This window comes from Phoxinus phoxinus (assembly GCF_949152265.1).
Source record: "Phoxinus phoxinus genome assembly, chromosome: 11".
NCBI lineage: Eukaryota > Metazoa > Chordata > Actinopteri > Cypriniformes > Leuciscidae > Phoxinus > Phoxinus phoxinus.
This window is the reverse complement of record NC_136886.1, coordinates 29,032,747-29,049,747: the sequence shown is the minus strand read 5'-3', so window position 1 is coordinate 29,049,747 and position 17,001 is coordinate 29,032,747. Positions and strand designations below refer to the sequence as shown.

At 37.0% G+C, this 17,001-nt stretch overlaps 1 protein-coding gene across 3 annotated transcripts in view; it reads left to right on the top strand.

The window, feature by feature from the left end:
- Positions 1–17,001, top strand: part of atp7b (ATPase copper transporting beta) — a 43,824-nt gene that overhangs the window by 22,058 nt on the left and 4,765 nt on the right. Inside the window, exons 1-20 of one of the 3 annotated variants that reach the window (XM_079628224.1) lie at positions 41–477; positions 1,498–2,332; positions 3,209–3,430; positions 3,531–3,694; positions 4,659–4,820; positions 4,963–5,039; positions 5,423–5,606; positions 7,308–7,541; positions 9,382–9,473; positions 9,881–10,008; positions 10,937–11,091; positions 11,461–11,595; positions 11,694–11,888; positions 12,782–12,964; positions 13,123–13,339; positions 13,649–13,786; positions 15,350–15,492; positions 16,028–16,231; positions 16,320–16,437; positions 16,545–16,647. In XM_079628224.1, coding sequence (XP_079484350.1) covers positions 298–477; positions 1,498–2,332; positions 3,209–3,430; positions 3,531–3,694; positions 4,659–4,820; positions 4,963–5,039; positions 5,423–5,606; positions 7,308–7,541; positions 9,382–9,473; positions 9,881–10,008; positions 10,937–11,091; positions 11,461–11,595; positions 11,694–11,888; positions 12,782–12,964; positions 13,123–13,339; positions 13,649–13,786; positions 15,350–15,492; positions 16,028–16,231; positions 16,320–16,437; positions 16,545–16,647 — 3,869 coding nt within the window. In that variant the 5' untranslated portion in view covers positions 41–297. Of the gene's footprint in view, positions 1–40; positions 478–1,497; positions 2,333–3,208; positions 3,431–3,530; positions 3,695–4,658; positions 4,821–4,962; positions 5,040–5,422; positions 5,607–7,307; positions 7,542–9,381; positions 9,474–9,880; positions 10,009–10,936; positions 11,092–11,460; positions 11,596–11,693; positions 11,889–12,781; positions 12,965–13,122; positions 13,340–13,648; positions 13,787–15,349; positions 15,493–15,978; positions 16,232–16,319; positions 16,438–16,544; positions 16,648–17,001 lie in introns of those variants that run through there. The other 2 variants (XM_079628225.1, XM_079628226.1) reach the window with 2 other exon arrangements.

The following is a 17,001-nucleotide window of genomic DNA, read 5'->3' as shown; positions in this document are numbered from 1 at the left end:
ATAACACTTATTTGTTTTAGTTTTGCACTCGGTAACATCAGTCAGTTTAATCATTGACAGTAAATGTGACGGGCAAAAGTTTGACCGGCGGTGACGGGTGCAAAATCCATAGCGCGCGATGACACGCGGGGCGCAAAACCTGCGGAGATTTAAATGCGCACGGACCGTCACGCCACAGGACAACCCTTTCACTCAGCAGCAGCGATATGCCACAAACTAGCGCTTTTTGTTTTTCAATTGTTGGTTAAAGAAGGGTAATCTAAAGTAAAGTCTTAGGTCTACTGGAACACCGCTACAATGAACAAACTCAGTCCTTTCAGTAATCTTGCCAAGTTTATCTCTAAGTCGTCTGATAATGGGCCAGTCAGTGCGGAGAAGCTCTGCTTGGAAGACTGCAAACCTTTGTGCCGCTGCGGGCCGGACCTTTGCGTTTGTTCTTCCTCACAAAATAGTAAAGATGGACCGAAGGAATATAAGGTTAGTTTCATTCATAACAATTTGATCATTACATAAAGTTTAATAATAAAATAAAATAAAATAAAAACTGTTTAAAATAGGCATATCTAAAAATGTCATTGGTTATATTAAAGTGCTAGTAACTTTAGAAGTAACTTCTCTTTTGCTTTTTGGCCATTAATTGGTCTTGCAGTGATTTTTATGGATGTCCTGAAGTTCACAGGCTTTCAGCAGATCCCTCAAAATATAGACATATGCACAAAGTGTCAATTCTTTTTGTTTTTAGTTCAATGTATTTTTATTTTAAACATACGTCTATATTTATTTATTTGAGTTATAAATTTGAAATACTTTGTTTGAAATAGTGTGAAATCTTACTTTGATATTTTATTATGTAATATCAAGGTTTGAACTAGCGGATAATATAGATTATATATTTCCATTTCTTGAATGAGCATTAATTTCTAGACTTTTAAATCTGTATCTATTAGAAGGTTAAATGTCCAATTCAATGACATTAATATAAATACAAATACTAGTAGCCTAAGTAAAGAATGAACGACAACAATTATTTCCACTGTAAAACTTTTTACAGTCTTGACCTTTTTTGGCCACAGAGCAACTTTAGCTCTTTCGATCAAAGCCTGTTGCATAACAAATGCATAAAGTACAAATAAAAATGGCACTTTAGATCAAATATGATCAACACTCAGTTGTAATCATGTAAAAGTCATTGAGTAGTAAAATAGGTGGAGTAAATTCCAAGTCTTGTGATTTGATTGTTCAGTCAGACAACCTTTACTAATCTGCTCTAATACTTCTCTGTGTGTGTGTAGCAAGTGCTTTGTTGTAGAGCCTCAGATTTAGAGCCAATTTATTGGGTTCAGTTGAGTGTTTTCACTAAGAATTTTTAATAAATGTTTAAAATGCCTTGAAGGTAGAAGCACGTCAATGATACAAAGCGACATGCGTTATATTTCTCAACTGGTATGTAATATCTGTAAGCTAATAAGTTGATGCTCAGTTTTTCTGTTTGTTTAGGAGGAAGGAAGTCCACAGGAGGGATGGACCCCTGAAAAACATGCCTTTGATAATCTTGGTTATGAATCGGAGTGCCCCAATGGACTGAATCGCAATTTGGGCCACCAATTAGTGGCCGAGGAGACTGAGGTGAAGATCCGGGTGCAGGGAATGACATGTCAATCATGTGTTCGATCTATTGAGGAGCGCGTTGGAAGTCTTCAAGGTGTTGTTGGCGTCCAGGTGTCTTTGAGCGATAAAGAAGCCTCTTTGAGGTTTAACCCTGCAAAGGTTACACCTGAGGATTTGAGAAAACATATTGAGGATATGGGGTTTGATGCTTCACTTCTGGTCTTGCCAAGCCAACTACAGCCTTCGACGACTGATTGGTCTGAGGTGACATTGGGTGTAGAAGGGATGCATTGTGGGTCATGTGTGAAGAACATAACAGACACCTTGTCGGGAATGTTAGGTGTGAACGCTGTATTCGTTTCATTGGAAAAAGGAAGTGTGGACCTTAGATTCGACCCATCTCTGCTAACCCTGGAGACAGTTAAAGGGTTCTTAGAGGAGATTCCACCCGGGAATTTTAGGGTTTCCATTCCTGGTTGGAACTCTACATTGAATTCCACCAAAATTCCACTCCAGAGTGTCACCATTGGAATTGAAGGGATGACATGCAACTCTTGTGTTCAAGCCATAGAGGGAATTGTGTCCCAGAGAGCTGGGGTACGCTCCATAAAAGTTTGCTTACAGGAAAAGAATGGAATTGTAACATTTGACTCCAGCGTGACCTGTCCAGAAGAACTGCGGGCTGCAATTGAGGACATGGGATTTGAAGCGTGGCTGGATCAAGGTAGTAAATGCATATTATAATACATATCTCACACAGTGAAGATCATCTTTCTCACAGGGACCACTAATAGATATCTTGTCTAGACAGTGGCTTCTTCTCTGCCAGCAAAATCTGTCAAGAACAATGGTTTCCTTGGTTATCACACAGGTTGCCATTCTAGAATAACATGAAGTGTACTTGAATGACTCAAAACCCAGACATGGCAACCTTTAAAAGGGAAAGTGGGTGAGTTAATCGGATTAAAGAGGCTTTAGGTAGACTGCTCTCTCTCTCTCTCTCTCTCTCTCTCTCTCTCTCTCTCTCTCTCTCTCTCTCTCTCTCTCTCTCTCTCTCTCTCTCTCTCTCTCTCTCTCAAATGTTCATAACTTTTTAACTGTGATCCCTATAAACATAAAGCCATTAAAAAATATTTACAGTAGGATATATATATATATCTTATAGTCTTCTTGTGTGCATCTGTTTTTAATGCGTCTTGACTGCCGTACAGTTTGACATTAATATCAACTGAGATCCTACAGTGTGTACCCGGCTTTAATGGTGCCCCATACAGTCATGTAGTGTGAGAAGAACAGCGATCCAATGACTTCGTACAGTGTACCATCATAAATAATCTAAAACTTAATAAAAACATATAGACATATTTAAAACAACAAAACCAATAAAAATGACAAAAACATTCAAATCTAAAATGAAAATTAAAACAAAAATATAAAATAAAATCTAATTCATAATATTAACAAAAACTATAATAGTGCACCAATGATAAAATAATTGCCTAAAATAATAAAAAACATATTAAAAAGAATTCTTCACTAATGTTCTGTATGCACATTAAATGTCTTCCATACTGTGCACAATTCTTTATCTCTTTCAAAGATTCTGGAGTTTGTGAAGTTCCATCAAGCAGTCAGATGTCAAGTGGTGTGAAACACCTGCCCTCACAAGGCCACACATCCAAATCTTCACTAAGTGAAATCACCAAAGAGAACCTCTGTGGCTCAGAGGAAAGGGAGACACGGAAATGTTTTGTTCATGTGACAGGAATGACCTGTGCATCCTGTGTGGCCAACATTGAGAGAAACCTGTTGAAACATGAAGGTAAAAATGGCATTCAGGATAAAGAGTGCTTTTTAAAATTGCTATCAATATCATATAATAAGCAACAGTGGTTTGATTTGTATGTGTATTGATTGTTTAGGTATTAAATCCGTATTGGTCGCCCTGATGGGTGGAAAGGCTGAGGTGAAGTATGATCCCGGGCTTTTGGACCCAGCACAGATCATCCAACTCATCTCTCGCTTAGGGTTCGGCGCCTCAGTGATGGAAGAGAATACAGTCCAGGATGGTGTCTTGGATCTCTCTGTGAGTGTCTGGCAGTGTTATTATTATACTTTAAAGCGATAGTTCACCCAAAAATGAAAATTCTGTCATCATTTACTCACCCTCAAGTTGTTCCAAACTGAATTTCTGTCTTCTGCTGAACACAAAATAACATATTTTGAAGAATATGGATAAACAAATAGTTGATGGACCCATTGACTTTCATAATATGCAAAAAAAAAAAAAAAAAAAAAAAAAAAGTTTTAAATGTTATTCTCTTTAGATATTTGAAACTGATATATATTAAACAGATATTGTTTTTTGTATTTAATATTTTTATTTTAAAAAAAATGTAGCACAAGATTCTTAAAAATGTTGTTACCTCTAAATAATTAGTATTTTTTATTAAAACAATATGACTAACAGCCATTATCAATTAAATTGAGTATTTTTCATTAGTACTTAAAGGAACAGCTTTCACTTAAAATATCTTCTTATACACTGATTGTTTTAAACACAAGAAGTAAATATTCAGTCATAATAATATCATTTATCGATATCACACAAATTAAAACTAAGTGTATTTTCAGTCTATGGGTTTTTTCACCCTTTTATTTCTGCCAAATCGCAAGTCATCTTTCCCCAATAAATGTATTCAAACATTTTTCACTGCTTGAATTAAAAAGTTCTTGCATTTACAGGAAACATGATCTCCACAAAAGGCAAAACATTATATATTTAAAAGAAAGGCTATAGTAAAAAACAACATCAACAACCCGTTGTATATATATATATATATATATATATATATATATATATATATATATATATATATATATATATATATATATATATATATATATATATATATATATAAACCAGTGGGAAGAGAGATTAAATGGAAATTCTAATGAAAGTCTGATGTAGAATTCAACAAAAGTATGGTTTGATGTCAGCAATGTCTAGGCCTCTGAGCTTGTTTCAGTCTTGACTGATATTTCATCAGGTCACCGGTATGACATGCGCTTCCTGTGTCCATAACATCGAGAGCAGACTTTTAAGGACAAAGGGAATACTGGAAGCCTCTGTTGCTTTGGCGACAAACAAAGCTCATGTGAAATTTGACTCGGATTTGGTAGGCTCTCGAGATATCGTTCGAATTATTGAGGTAAACTTTTATTTATATTATTGACAAGCATGAGTTGTTTTAACATTAGTGTTATTTTATTCATTTATTGGTGTTATTCCTTTACACTCATTTTATTTGTCAATTTGTGACAAATAAACTCTCCTTTTCCTCTTTTCTATAGGGTTTGGGTTTTGGTGTGTCTTTAATAAAAAGGGAGGGACTGAACAACACACTGGACCACCAAGAGGAAATTCGGCAGCAAGTATCTTTTTCAAATTTAACCTCTCATATTTCTGTGTGTGTGTGTGTGTGTGTGTGTGTGTGTGTGTGTGTGTGTGTGTGTGTGTGTGTGTGTGTGTGTGTGTGTGTGTGTGTGTGTGTGTGTGTGTGGTCAAGGTAAACACAACCCTAAACACAACCCACATTTTTGAAAAATGTTGGCCCCCCCGAGAAAACAACTTATAAATCATACAAATGTTTTTTTTTTTAAATGTGGTCTGTGTTTAGGGGTAGGGTTATGGTTTGTGGATGGAATATACAGTTTGTAATGTATAAAAATCATTATGTCTTTGGAAAGTCCCCATAAAACATGGAAACCAGTGTATTTCCGTATAATAGTGTAAACTGCTCTATACCTGCAGGTGGAAGCATTCGTTTCTGTTCAGCCTGGTGTTTGGGATCCCAGTGATGGGTTTGATGATCTACATGATAGTGATGGACAGTCAACACAAGGAGCATGGTGGATCCATGCCTGTGGACCAGAACATCCTTCCTGGTCTCTCCATCATTAACTTGGCCTTCTTCCTGCTCTGCACACCTGTTCAGGTACCTCTACTGCTCTATCTGCCATGAGCCTTAGCAAATCACAACAAAAAAATGAGTCCATTGCCACAAAACAGGGAGCAAAGTGGTCTTCAGTTGTAACAGTTTTTATTAAATATTGCTTACGCAAGCGTGATCAAGCCTCATTAGAGAGGAAACAGGCCAAAAATGTTAACAGTTAAAAAGAAGATCCAAAAATTGTATTGCATTCAGGTTACATCAAAGGACATAATTGAGCTTGAGCCTCTCAAACTGACAGAGGATGAAGATTCAACACCACCATTCCCAGGATACAATAAAGTAACAACCCTCACTAGACAAAACATACACTGAATTTACACGAGGTGGCCAGCACCATGAAAACAAAAAGGGGAAACAAAACCATACAAATTTTTACAACAGTAACAACACGAACCCTGGAATGAACACAATACATTTAACTAAATTTAGAGCCACGGTTAAATTTTAGTTCATGCAAAAGGAATTCTATTAAACAAAAGTCACATTGATCAAGATATCACATTTTCCTTTGTCCCCTCTAATCCATCAAAGTTGGTACAGTCTAATTTCCTTTAGAATTCCCATAAAATAGATCAACTTTCTGTTTGAATCTTTTTGTCACTAGGCTGGTCCATTCCCACAACACACCAGGTACTAAACATTTCAAGTCATCTTAATTACAAAAGGAACTTTAACAATTTGAGCTATGTTATTAAAGTCACATTTTAGCCAAAAAGGAATTTTAACTGGTTTTAATGTTTTAACCTTAAGCCAAATAACTAGCCCATGCACTGACTCAGTACAATGACAAATAAAGACCTTAAACCAAACCAATATAGTAATGTCCTTTTATTTACATTTATTTACCTGGCCATCACAATATGTGGGCATAGAATGATTGCTTATACAGGCATGTCATTTCTGTTACTCTGAAATAAGGACGATTTAGTGTAGTGTCACTTAGTTTAATTAGTATATGTTTGATTTAATTATAATAATAATGATTAAGAAGAATATATACATGTATAGAATCTAATATTTATACACTACCGTTAGGGCTTTTAAGATTTTTTTTAATGTTTGGTTTCAGAAAGAAGTCTCTTATGCTCACCAAGGCTGTATTTATTTGATAAAAAATACATTTTAAAAAAATAGTAATATGGTGAAATATTATTAAAATGTAAATAATTGTATACTATTTTATTATTAAAATGTATTTTATTGAATTTTCAGCATCATTACTCCAATCTTCAGTGTCATTCCACACAAAGCTTTGGAACAAATTAGTGAATAAATGATTTAATGACTCATTAGTTTCGTTACTGAATGAATGTAGATTAATAACAGATTAATAACTCGCAGGTAAAGGAAGTCGCTTGTCACCACCTACTGGCCTGGATGTAATCTGTAGAAAGATTCACTGAACAATCCCCACCACTAATGCAGAGACTGACTGGAACATGCACTGGTTTTTTGCAGATGTGCATGGCTAGTGAATAAAGACCCATTATAAGTCAGCGATTGTATTGATTAGATGTTTAGTGCTTCAGATTTAGTGTCATTACTAATGTTTTTTTTTATATTAGTAGGTATTTACTGTGAATATTTATCATATAAAGGTCATGCATAATTGTTTGAGTGACAGCCGATGAATCTTTAATAGTATTTCACTCTCTTTTTCTGATTCTTTTTAATCTCATTAAGTTTCTAGGTGGCCGATACTTCTACATACAAGCGTACCGTTCGCTAAAACATGGTGTAGCCAACATGGATGTGCTCATTGTCTTGGCAACCACCATTGCGTACGTGTATTCATTCATTGTGCTGATCGTGGCCATGATTGAAGGAGCCAAACAGAGTCCTCTGACATTCTTTGATACGCCTCCGATGCTTTTTGTGTTCATCGCTCTAGGACGCTGGCTGGAGCATGTTGCTAAGGTAAAGAAACATCAAGAAAACTCAAATGATCACTCTTTAGGACTGTAAAGTTAGCAGTGACAAAATGATGCTGTTTCTGACAATGGTAAATGTGTTATAAATATTGAGAGGCAGCACGTCTTAGGGGATATTTGAAGCTTGTTATCAAGTTGTTATCACGTTTTTAATTAGTTCATATAAAATGAGGAATATTCATGGCATATCAGCCTAATACCCTAATGGCAAGTATTTTGAGATATTAACCGGCGCTTAGACCCAAAACAGAAAAAGGGGGATTAAAGAGATAATTCTAGGTGATCTGACCCTTAAAAATGTCTTTTGTTGGTGCCAACCTAATGTAGTATATTAAAAATGGGTCATTATAATATATTTTGCCTTAGTCTATGAAATAAAGTTAAAATAAAGCCAGTTAATTTAGATGTTCCCATATAAAGGACTTTGTTTTGGTTACATAACAAACAAACAAAAATCATGTCCCTTATGAGGAAATTAGTAAGCTTTTGACTGGTGGTCATTTCCATATCCATATTTTAATATACACTTAACTTGATATTTCCTACACAACCTAATTTATTAGCAAGCTGTTAAGGCCATATATCACATTATTGGCCTGCACACTGAGGTTTTTAATAGCTTTTTACATGCAACAAAACATTTACATTGTTAAAAGCGCTATATAAATGAAGATGACTTGACTTGACAAAAATCATTGTATCAGAAAATGCTTATTTACCGTTGATTTAATATATTTGTTTACATATATTTACAATTATTTATGTTTATCTCGTGGGCTGTGAATGCATGCAGCTTTACGGCAGCAGTGGTTTATGACCCTTAGTTTATTATGTCTGGTGCTGTAATTTCTCTGTAATGGATTCACTCACATGCTTCAAATGAGTGCTATCATTATGTCATAAAAATGCTGAAATAATGAATTGCTCTTTGCTGACAAAATGAATTCCCCGAGCTGCTCTGAACTCTCCTTAGTTTAATCAGTAACAGCCACAAAATATACTGAAACTTGTGTTTTGATAATGGCGTACCTACGTTTTTACATTTTAGTACAAAAGCAGTGCTACTGTATATAAATGTTAGCATACTAGCCAAAAACGGTCTGATTTTTTTTAATGCCATTTACCTGAAATAGATTATACCGATATAACAAACCGGCAGCAAATAATTTATTCAAATATAATTTTTATGCGCATGGTCTTAAGATGATTATGCATAATAAATTAACTTGTTTTCCTATATCGGAGTAAGATCATAAACGGCTTTAGCATAAACCGATCGACACGGCTAGATTTTTGCCTCTTACCCCGATTTCACCCGGCATTAAAACACATTAACCTGTGTTCTGTCAGCTTATTGTAGTGTGTGTATGATTTGTGACAGGAACTCTTCCTTACAAAGTGAGTGTTTCACGGTAGGGCAGGAGGAAATATATTGCAAACTCTGACTCTTTTTAAAATGATCAAAATATGTTCTCATCTTGTGCAGACGTGGTACAGGCAAAATGCTACATCTGTAACTGCATGAGAGGATAATATACTACTTGTGTTGCTGGGTAATTGGTTTACATGTAATCCGGGACAAGACAACGCATGGAATCAAAAAGCAATTTGGGAGTTATAAGTGTATTGGTGACTGCTGTGACATATGGTTCTGGGGTTCTGCAGTCGGTTATTATTATTGCAATGAACAGCAGTCTTTGTGAAACTGAAAACACTAAATCTAAGGTTATATGGCTGGACTGTTTATGTGAGCTTACCATTTGACCATCTTTCTTACCTGAATGAGATACAAACCCATGATTTTTGCCTTTATTTTGTCCTTTCAGAGTAAAACTTCTGAGGCTCTGGCTAAACTCATGTCACTTCAGGCCACGGATGCCACTATAGTGTCCCTGGGCCGAGACAACATCATCATCAGGTTCAGTTCACTCTCTAGAGTCTACTGAAGTCATTATATAAGCTTTGAGCTAGAAACTAATCACATTTCAGGGGTGCTCAATAAGCTCATAAGTGAATTGGATACTTCAGGTATGACTGATAACTGATATTTTGATATCAACCTTCTTATTTACAGTAGATGTATCAAATTTAGTGTTGTCAAAATGAACACCTTGAAACAAAAAACATCCTCCAAGGACATACCAGCAAACCCAAACACACAAAATGATTGACAGGCAAGGAGCACTGCTGTAAGCGTGAGGCAACAGGAGCAGGATTGAGCACCCCTGACATGAATTTGAATACTGAATGGTATTGATTGATGTGTGTGCTGTGTTGCATGAGACGTATGCTAAATTAAACTGTCAATTTCCTTTCATGTGTCAGGGAAGAGCAGGTATCTGTGGATCTGGTGCAGAGAGGTGACGTGGTAAAGGTGGCACCAGGGGGGAAGTTCCCTGTGGACGGGAAGGTCATTGCAGGCACGTCTATGGCAGATGAGTCCCTTATCACTGGTAAGACTTTAACTTAGTGGGGGTTTGTGTGGTTTAGGATGTTACATTTGTAAACAGTGTCATAGTACATTCTTTGTAGGTTTTCCCAGTGATTCAGAAACGTCATTGTGATATTAAGTTAAAGGTACAGTGTGCTTATAATTGTATTTGCATATTAAGCTTGGATAGGAATAGAATAGGAGAAAGTTTCTTAACTTAAAAAGTACACAGATGACCTTTGGTGAAAAATGAAAGGGTTAGTTCACCCACAAATTTAAAAGTCTGTCAAAAAGTCTAAGTCTCATGTCGTTACAAACCCACAAGACTTTTATTCATCTTCAAAACACAAATTAAGATATTTTTAATGAAATAGCAGAGATTTCTGTCCCTCCATTGAAAGTCTATTTACCCAAAAGTCAGCGAACAGTGATTACAGCATTCAAATTTGGTCATGGAAGCTCAAGCATGCTTATGATTATGTCCGCTGATCAATGTTTATTCAGAAGACTCTCTTCAGAGGACTCGGGTTGAACTGCTCAATTCATATGGATTTATTTTATGATCTCTTTATGAATGTTTTGAAGCGTCATAGTTTTGTGTGAATAGACATTTAATGGAGAGACAGAAATCTCTCGGATTTCATTCAAATATCTTCATTTGAGTTCCAAAGAATTCTTATGGGTTTGGAATGGCATTAGAGTGAGTAGCTAAACGAACTAGCTGACAAAATGTTCCTTTTTGAGTGAACTATCCCATTTTTTTTTTTTTTCATTTGTGAGTTGGTATGAGTGCCAGCTCAAAGTGTGATTTTTGGTTTCTGGCTTCACCTTCTGCTTTTTCTTAGTGATCTGTCTTGTTCATTAGTTATATTAGCATTATATTGGTCCAAAGCTGCCTGATGAATCTTAAGAATCGGAAATCCTAACTGAAAGTCTATTTATCATTCCAGGAGAGCCAATGCCGGTCATTAAGAAACCAGGCAGTTGCGTGATTGCAGGCTCTATTAACGCTCATGGAGCTCTACTAGTGGAAGCCACACATGTAGGGTCAGAGACCACGCTCAGCCAGATAGTCAAACTAGTGGAAGAGGCGCAGACATCAAAGGTAGTAATTCATGTACACAAACATGATACAAACACACTCAGACATGTGTGCAAACAAACCTTTGCTTTTAGAGGTATCAGCAATGTAATAAGAGGCCGAGAGTAAAGAACCTGTAAATGGACATGCATGTGCAGACAAAAGCAAGTTTACTTCCCTATTTAATTTTACTTGGGCTTGCTGTCTTTTAAAATATTTATTCACGATTAATCTACTTATGTAGTTTTTCTATGTTACATGGTAATGTGTATGTACATGTGTGTAGTTAAAATGTAATAAAATAATAATATATATATATATATTTTTTATGTAGTTAAATCAATTCAGGGAAAATTAAATAAAAGGCATTTAATAAGGACATTCTTTTGGCAGGCACCGATTCAACAGTTAGCCGACAGACTGAGTGGCTATTTCGTTCCGTTCATAGTGATCATCTCCTTGCTAACAGTGGTTGCATGGCTCATCATTGGCTTTCTGGACTTTGACATTGTGGCAAAGTATTTCCCTGTGAGTTACAGTAATTCATCAACTGTGTGTAAACGCAATCATGTGTGTGAGAAGAAAAAAAATAGAAAAAGTCTCTAACCTAATTGTGAACTCTACAGGGTTATGAGCAAAACATCTCCCGAACAGATGTGATCGTCCGCTTTGCCTTCCAGGCCTCCATCACAGTTCTGTCCATTGCGTGCCCCTGCTCTCTGGGTCTGGCAACCCCTACTGCTGTTATGGTGGGCACAGGGGTGGGCGCTCAGAATGGCATTCTCATAAAGGGAGGAGAACCCCTAGAGATGGCCCACAAGGCAATGCTCAACACTAATTCCTTCTTCTAAGTCTGTATTTATTAAGCTGACATCCTGGGGTGCAGCGGTATTGGAATTTTGCTGGATTTGTACATATTATGCATGTACATACTGTATATATTTTTCAAAAGTTTGGGGTCGGTCAGAATGATCAATTATTCAGGAAGGACATGTTAACAATCAAAAGTGGCTATAAAGAATTTTATATTGTTACAAAAAATTATATTTAAAAAACTGCTGTTCTTTTAAACTTAATTCATCAAAAAATCCTGACAGAAATGCGTTACAGTTTTTACAAAAATATTAAGCCGCACAACTGGTTTTAACATTTTTGATAATAAGAAATGTTTCTTGAGAAGAAAATCAGCATATTAGAATGATTTCTGAAGGATCAAGAACACTGAAGACTGGATACTGAAAATTCAGTTTTGCCATCAAAGGAATAAATTACATTTTTAAAATATATTCAAATAGAAAACTGTTATTGTAAATGGTAATATTATCTCACATATTTTTTTGTTTTGTTTACTGTTTTGATCAAATAAATGTATGATTGGTGAGCATTAGATACTTTCAAAAACATATTGACCACAAATTGTGTAATGCATACTGTAGATGCATAATATATAAAAATCCAGCAAAATAGATGGTCTCTACCAGCATCATTTATAAAATAAACATATATAATACATTTATAATATCATTTCAAATATACTATTATATATATATATATATATATATATATATATATATATATATTCTATTTTTATGTCTAATTATAGTACTCTGTATATTATCTATATTCATATATATAGAGACATTTTAACAAGGTTCTTTTAGGATTCACTGGGTAATCTGTTATAACTGGACTCTCTTCCCTGCTGCTCCTGCAGGTTAGGGCTGTTATGTTTGATAAGACGGGCACTATCACTAATGGTGTGCCGCAGGTGACCCGAGTTCTGGTTCTGTGGGACCGAGCAAGGCTTCCTCTTCGGAAGGTTCTGGCTGTGGTTGGCACCGCCGAGGCCAGCAGTGAACATCCACTGGGCATAGCTGTCGCAAAGCATTGCAAAGAGGTTTGGGAAAGCCACCACACGCACAACAAACTTTGAAACTTCAGGACAGTATCACATGATCCAGCTGTACATACAAAAGTCTCCAAAATCTCCCACTGCTGTTTCCATGTCTGTTTGATGAAAGAGGTTTGTCTGCTTCTAAATCTGTCTCTCTGTAGGAGTTGGGAACAGAAACTCTGGGCTCCTGCCATGACTTCCAGGCTGTTCCAGGCTGTGGAATAAGTTGTAAAGTCTCCAACATTGAGGATCTGCTGCAGAACAGCCCAAAGACACAAGAAACAAACACACCCGCAGCAAAGCAAACACCACTTGTCACTATCCAAGGAGCCACCACAGATGAGAGCAGCTTGGTGGCAGGCACAGATTCAGGGTCAGGTAAGGTAAATGTGTGTTAATGGTGCCTCCTAGTGTGAGCTTTTGTGCAAGCCTTTTTCCTTTAAAAGGGCCTTTTTCTATTTTTTTCCATAGATACTTTATCATATTAATATTTCCAGCACTTAACATTGCTTGTGTAGTTTTAAAGCATAAAAGTTTTGTTGTGTGTCAGTTTTTTGTATTTTCCTGTATTTGTCTATTTATTTATTTCAGTGTGATTGTGGCTCAGACTTCCTTGAATGAATGAATCTCTTGGTGAATGAAGAAGAAAGATACACAGTACTGATATATATAAATGTCTTTTCTCAGATTGCCCCTCATACTCTGTTTTGATCGGGAACAGACAGTGGATGTTGCGGAACGGTTTGGAGGTCACAGCTGATGTGGATGATGCCATGAGCAGCCATGAGACTAAAGGACAGACGGCCATACTTGTAGCCATTGATGGTACCGCCCAAGTTCATAAATGACCTTTGTGTTTATTTGCATGTTAAGAAAATAAGTTTAGTCTAACAGGCATTTTTGTAACGGTTGGAGGCTGTAGAGAAGCGCACAACGTTAGAGATAGAAACTTAAACCGTTTTTTATTATAATCCACAAGGAAAACTTAAGAGATAAACTTGGATAACAACAACGTTTGGCATTCACGCAAACAATACTAGACCCAGGAACTGAGACACAGGGCTTAAAATAACAGGGAAAACTAATGAGTTAACTAATTGAACAAGAGGTGAATGAAATCAGTAATTAAAGGAACAAACTGGCACACACTAGGAAACTAGGTCAGTGAACACATGGCTGGGAAACAGAACAACACAACGAACAAAACATATTCCTGACAATATTAAAGGTGCAGTTAGCGATTTCAGCAGTAAGGGGCGTGTCCACTCATGAGGGGGGAGGTGCCTGTGCTGCATAGCGTGTTCATGAATTTTGGGGCAGAGCTATCAAGATAGAGGTGTGATCCTTTTAGGTAGGGGCGTATTTGCTTTTGTGATTTCAAATATCAACAATTTCTCAGAAATTGCCAGTGGGTCTAATTTTAAAAATGTTGTATCATACTTTTTCCACCTGATGTCCATTTATAATATATTTTGAATGTATTATTAGTTAAATCAAGCTATTAAAGGAATAGTTCTCCCAAAAATGGAAATAATCCCATAATATACTCACCCTCAAGACATCCTAGGTGCATATGACTTTCTAATTTCAGCCGATCACAAGGAGTTATATTAAATAATATCCTGGTTCTTCCCAGCTTTGTAATGGCATTGAATAGTGTCTGGATTTTTGAAGCTCCAAAAAGTACATCCATCATAAAAGTAATCAATACGACTCCAGTGGGTTAATAAAGGCTTTCTCAAGCAAAGCAATGGGTTTTTGTTAGAAATATATAGGCTTACATAGAAGGGTGACCTCTGACCCGATGTATGGCGTATGACGTAGGCGTAGTGTAAGCTTACTGTAGGTGAGAATTGATGAATGCGGAAGCACAAAGGATAGAGCAAAACAAAACACCAGCCACGAATTAGAAGTCTATAACGGGATTTCGATATAAGAGAAGAGAAGCTATGTCATACGTCGGGTCAGAAGTCACTCTTCCGCCGGACCTCGTCTCTCTTGTGAACAGACGTACGGCTGTTGCTGGAAGCCAGTAATTATGGTTAAAGTTTTAAATATGGATATTTTTCTTACAAAAACCCATTGCTTTGCTTCAGAATGCCTTTATTAACCCCCTGGAGTCGAATGGGTTACTTTTATGATGGATGGATGCACTTTTAGGAGCTTCAAAAACTCAGGCACAATTCAATGGCATTACAAAGCTATTTAAAGATATTGTTAGTTATAACTCCGATTGTGACCGGCTGAAAGAAGAAAGTCGTGTACACCTAGGATGACCTGAGGGTGAGTAAATAATCGGATAATCGTCATTTTTGGGTGAACTACTCCTTTAGATGTCAAGCTTAGATGTCATCACTCTTTTTCTCCCCCTTTCTGTCTTTTTTTTAGGTGTCTTGTGTGCTATGTTAGCTGTGGCAGATACTGTAAAGCCAGAGTCGGCTCTAGCTGTTCACACCCTGTGCAGTATGGGAATAGAGGTCTTCATGATCACAGGAGACAACAGACGTACAGCCCGGGCCATCGCCACACAGGTGCATATCCATACACGCAGAACCAAATAAAATATGAGCAGGAATTCATATAATAATATAAAATATCACAAGCTGGATTCAAACTCAAGTCGTTCACACATAAGCACCACCATTCAGAATATTGATGTTCATAAAGGTGTGGTCATAATTACATCTGTTCTGTACATTTTCGCAGATGAAATCCAGTTATTTTAATATTTCAGAAATTTTGCGATTCCCCCACGCATATTTCACAACAGTTTCAAGTTGGTCATGTTGATTTGCCACATTGACCAATAGAAAGCTGCTTTGTTTGAAAGTGACTTCTGTGTGAGCTGTGCTTTATATATCACTACACTATTAACAATGACCCTTTTTCATCTGCAACAAACATTTCGCTAATGTGACCGCCATGTTTGTGACATCCAATTTACATTTTGTGCTTTTGTGTCTTTGACTTTCTGTCTGATTTTGTCTGACACCAGAATACACTGTCTTATTTTACAGGTAGGCATCAGGAAGCATTTACACCAGAATACACTGTTTTATTTTACAGGTAGGCATCAGGAAAGTATTTGCAGAAGTCTTGCCCTCCCATAAAGTGGCAAAGGTCCAGGAATTGCAGGAAAGAGGTCTGAAAGTTGCAATGGTGGGCGATGGGGTCAATGACTCTCCCGCTCTTGCCCATGCTGATCTAGGCATCGCCATAGGAACGGGCACTGATGTTGCCATTGAGGCAGCAGGTATTGTCCTTATACGGGTGAGTTACCCAATTACAATCGATTTATCAGGAAATAAAGGGGGAAATTCTATTTAAAAAAATTCAATTATGTTTTGTGTTGATGTAGAATGATCTGCTGGATGTGGTGGCCAGTATCGAGTTGTCTAAAAAAACAGTGCAGAGAATCCGGATAAACTTTGTGTTTGCTCTCATTTATAACTTGCTTGGCATCCCTATTGCAGCAGGTAAACCGATCCACCCACACTGGTTCCGATGTTTTCTTACATTAGCGAGTACTGTGTGCATTCAGTAATAGATGGATGTGGTTTACTGGTTTGAGGCTGATTTTCAGGTGTGTTCATGCCCGTCGGTCTGGTGCTGCAGCCGTGGATGGGCTCTGCTGCGATGGCAGCTTCATCTGTCTCAGTGGTGCTCTCCTCTCTACTGCTGCGACTGTGAGTGCACACTACAGGACACCATCATGATGTGCTCTTCACATTCTACCCGCGTGCGTCAGTGAACACTGTAGCTCTTTTCCAAAATCAAGAAAATTTCCCATTTAGGCATCATAGAAGTCTTGACACAAAGGCTTTTTAAACGGTGTGCAGCAAAATAATGCTGCCTTATAAGCTGCACTCAAATGTTTTGTTAGGTAACCTAAAATGTGCTTAAATGTGTGTTAGCATCAGAGTTGTTAGATTAGCAACATGCTAACAGCAGACCTTGGCTGCATCTGGAATCGCATACTTCCCTACTATATAGTAGGTGAAAAAGAGTATGTGACAAAAGAAGTACATCCGAATTCACAG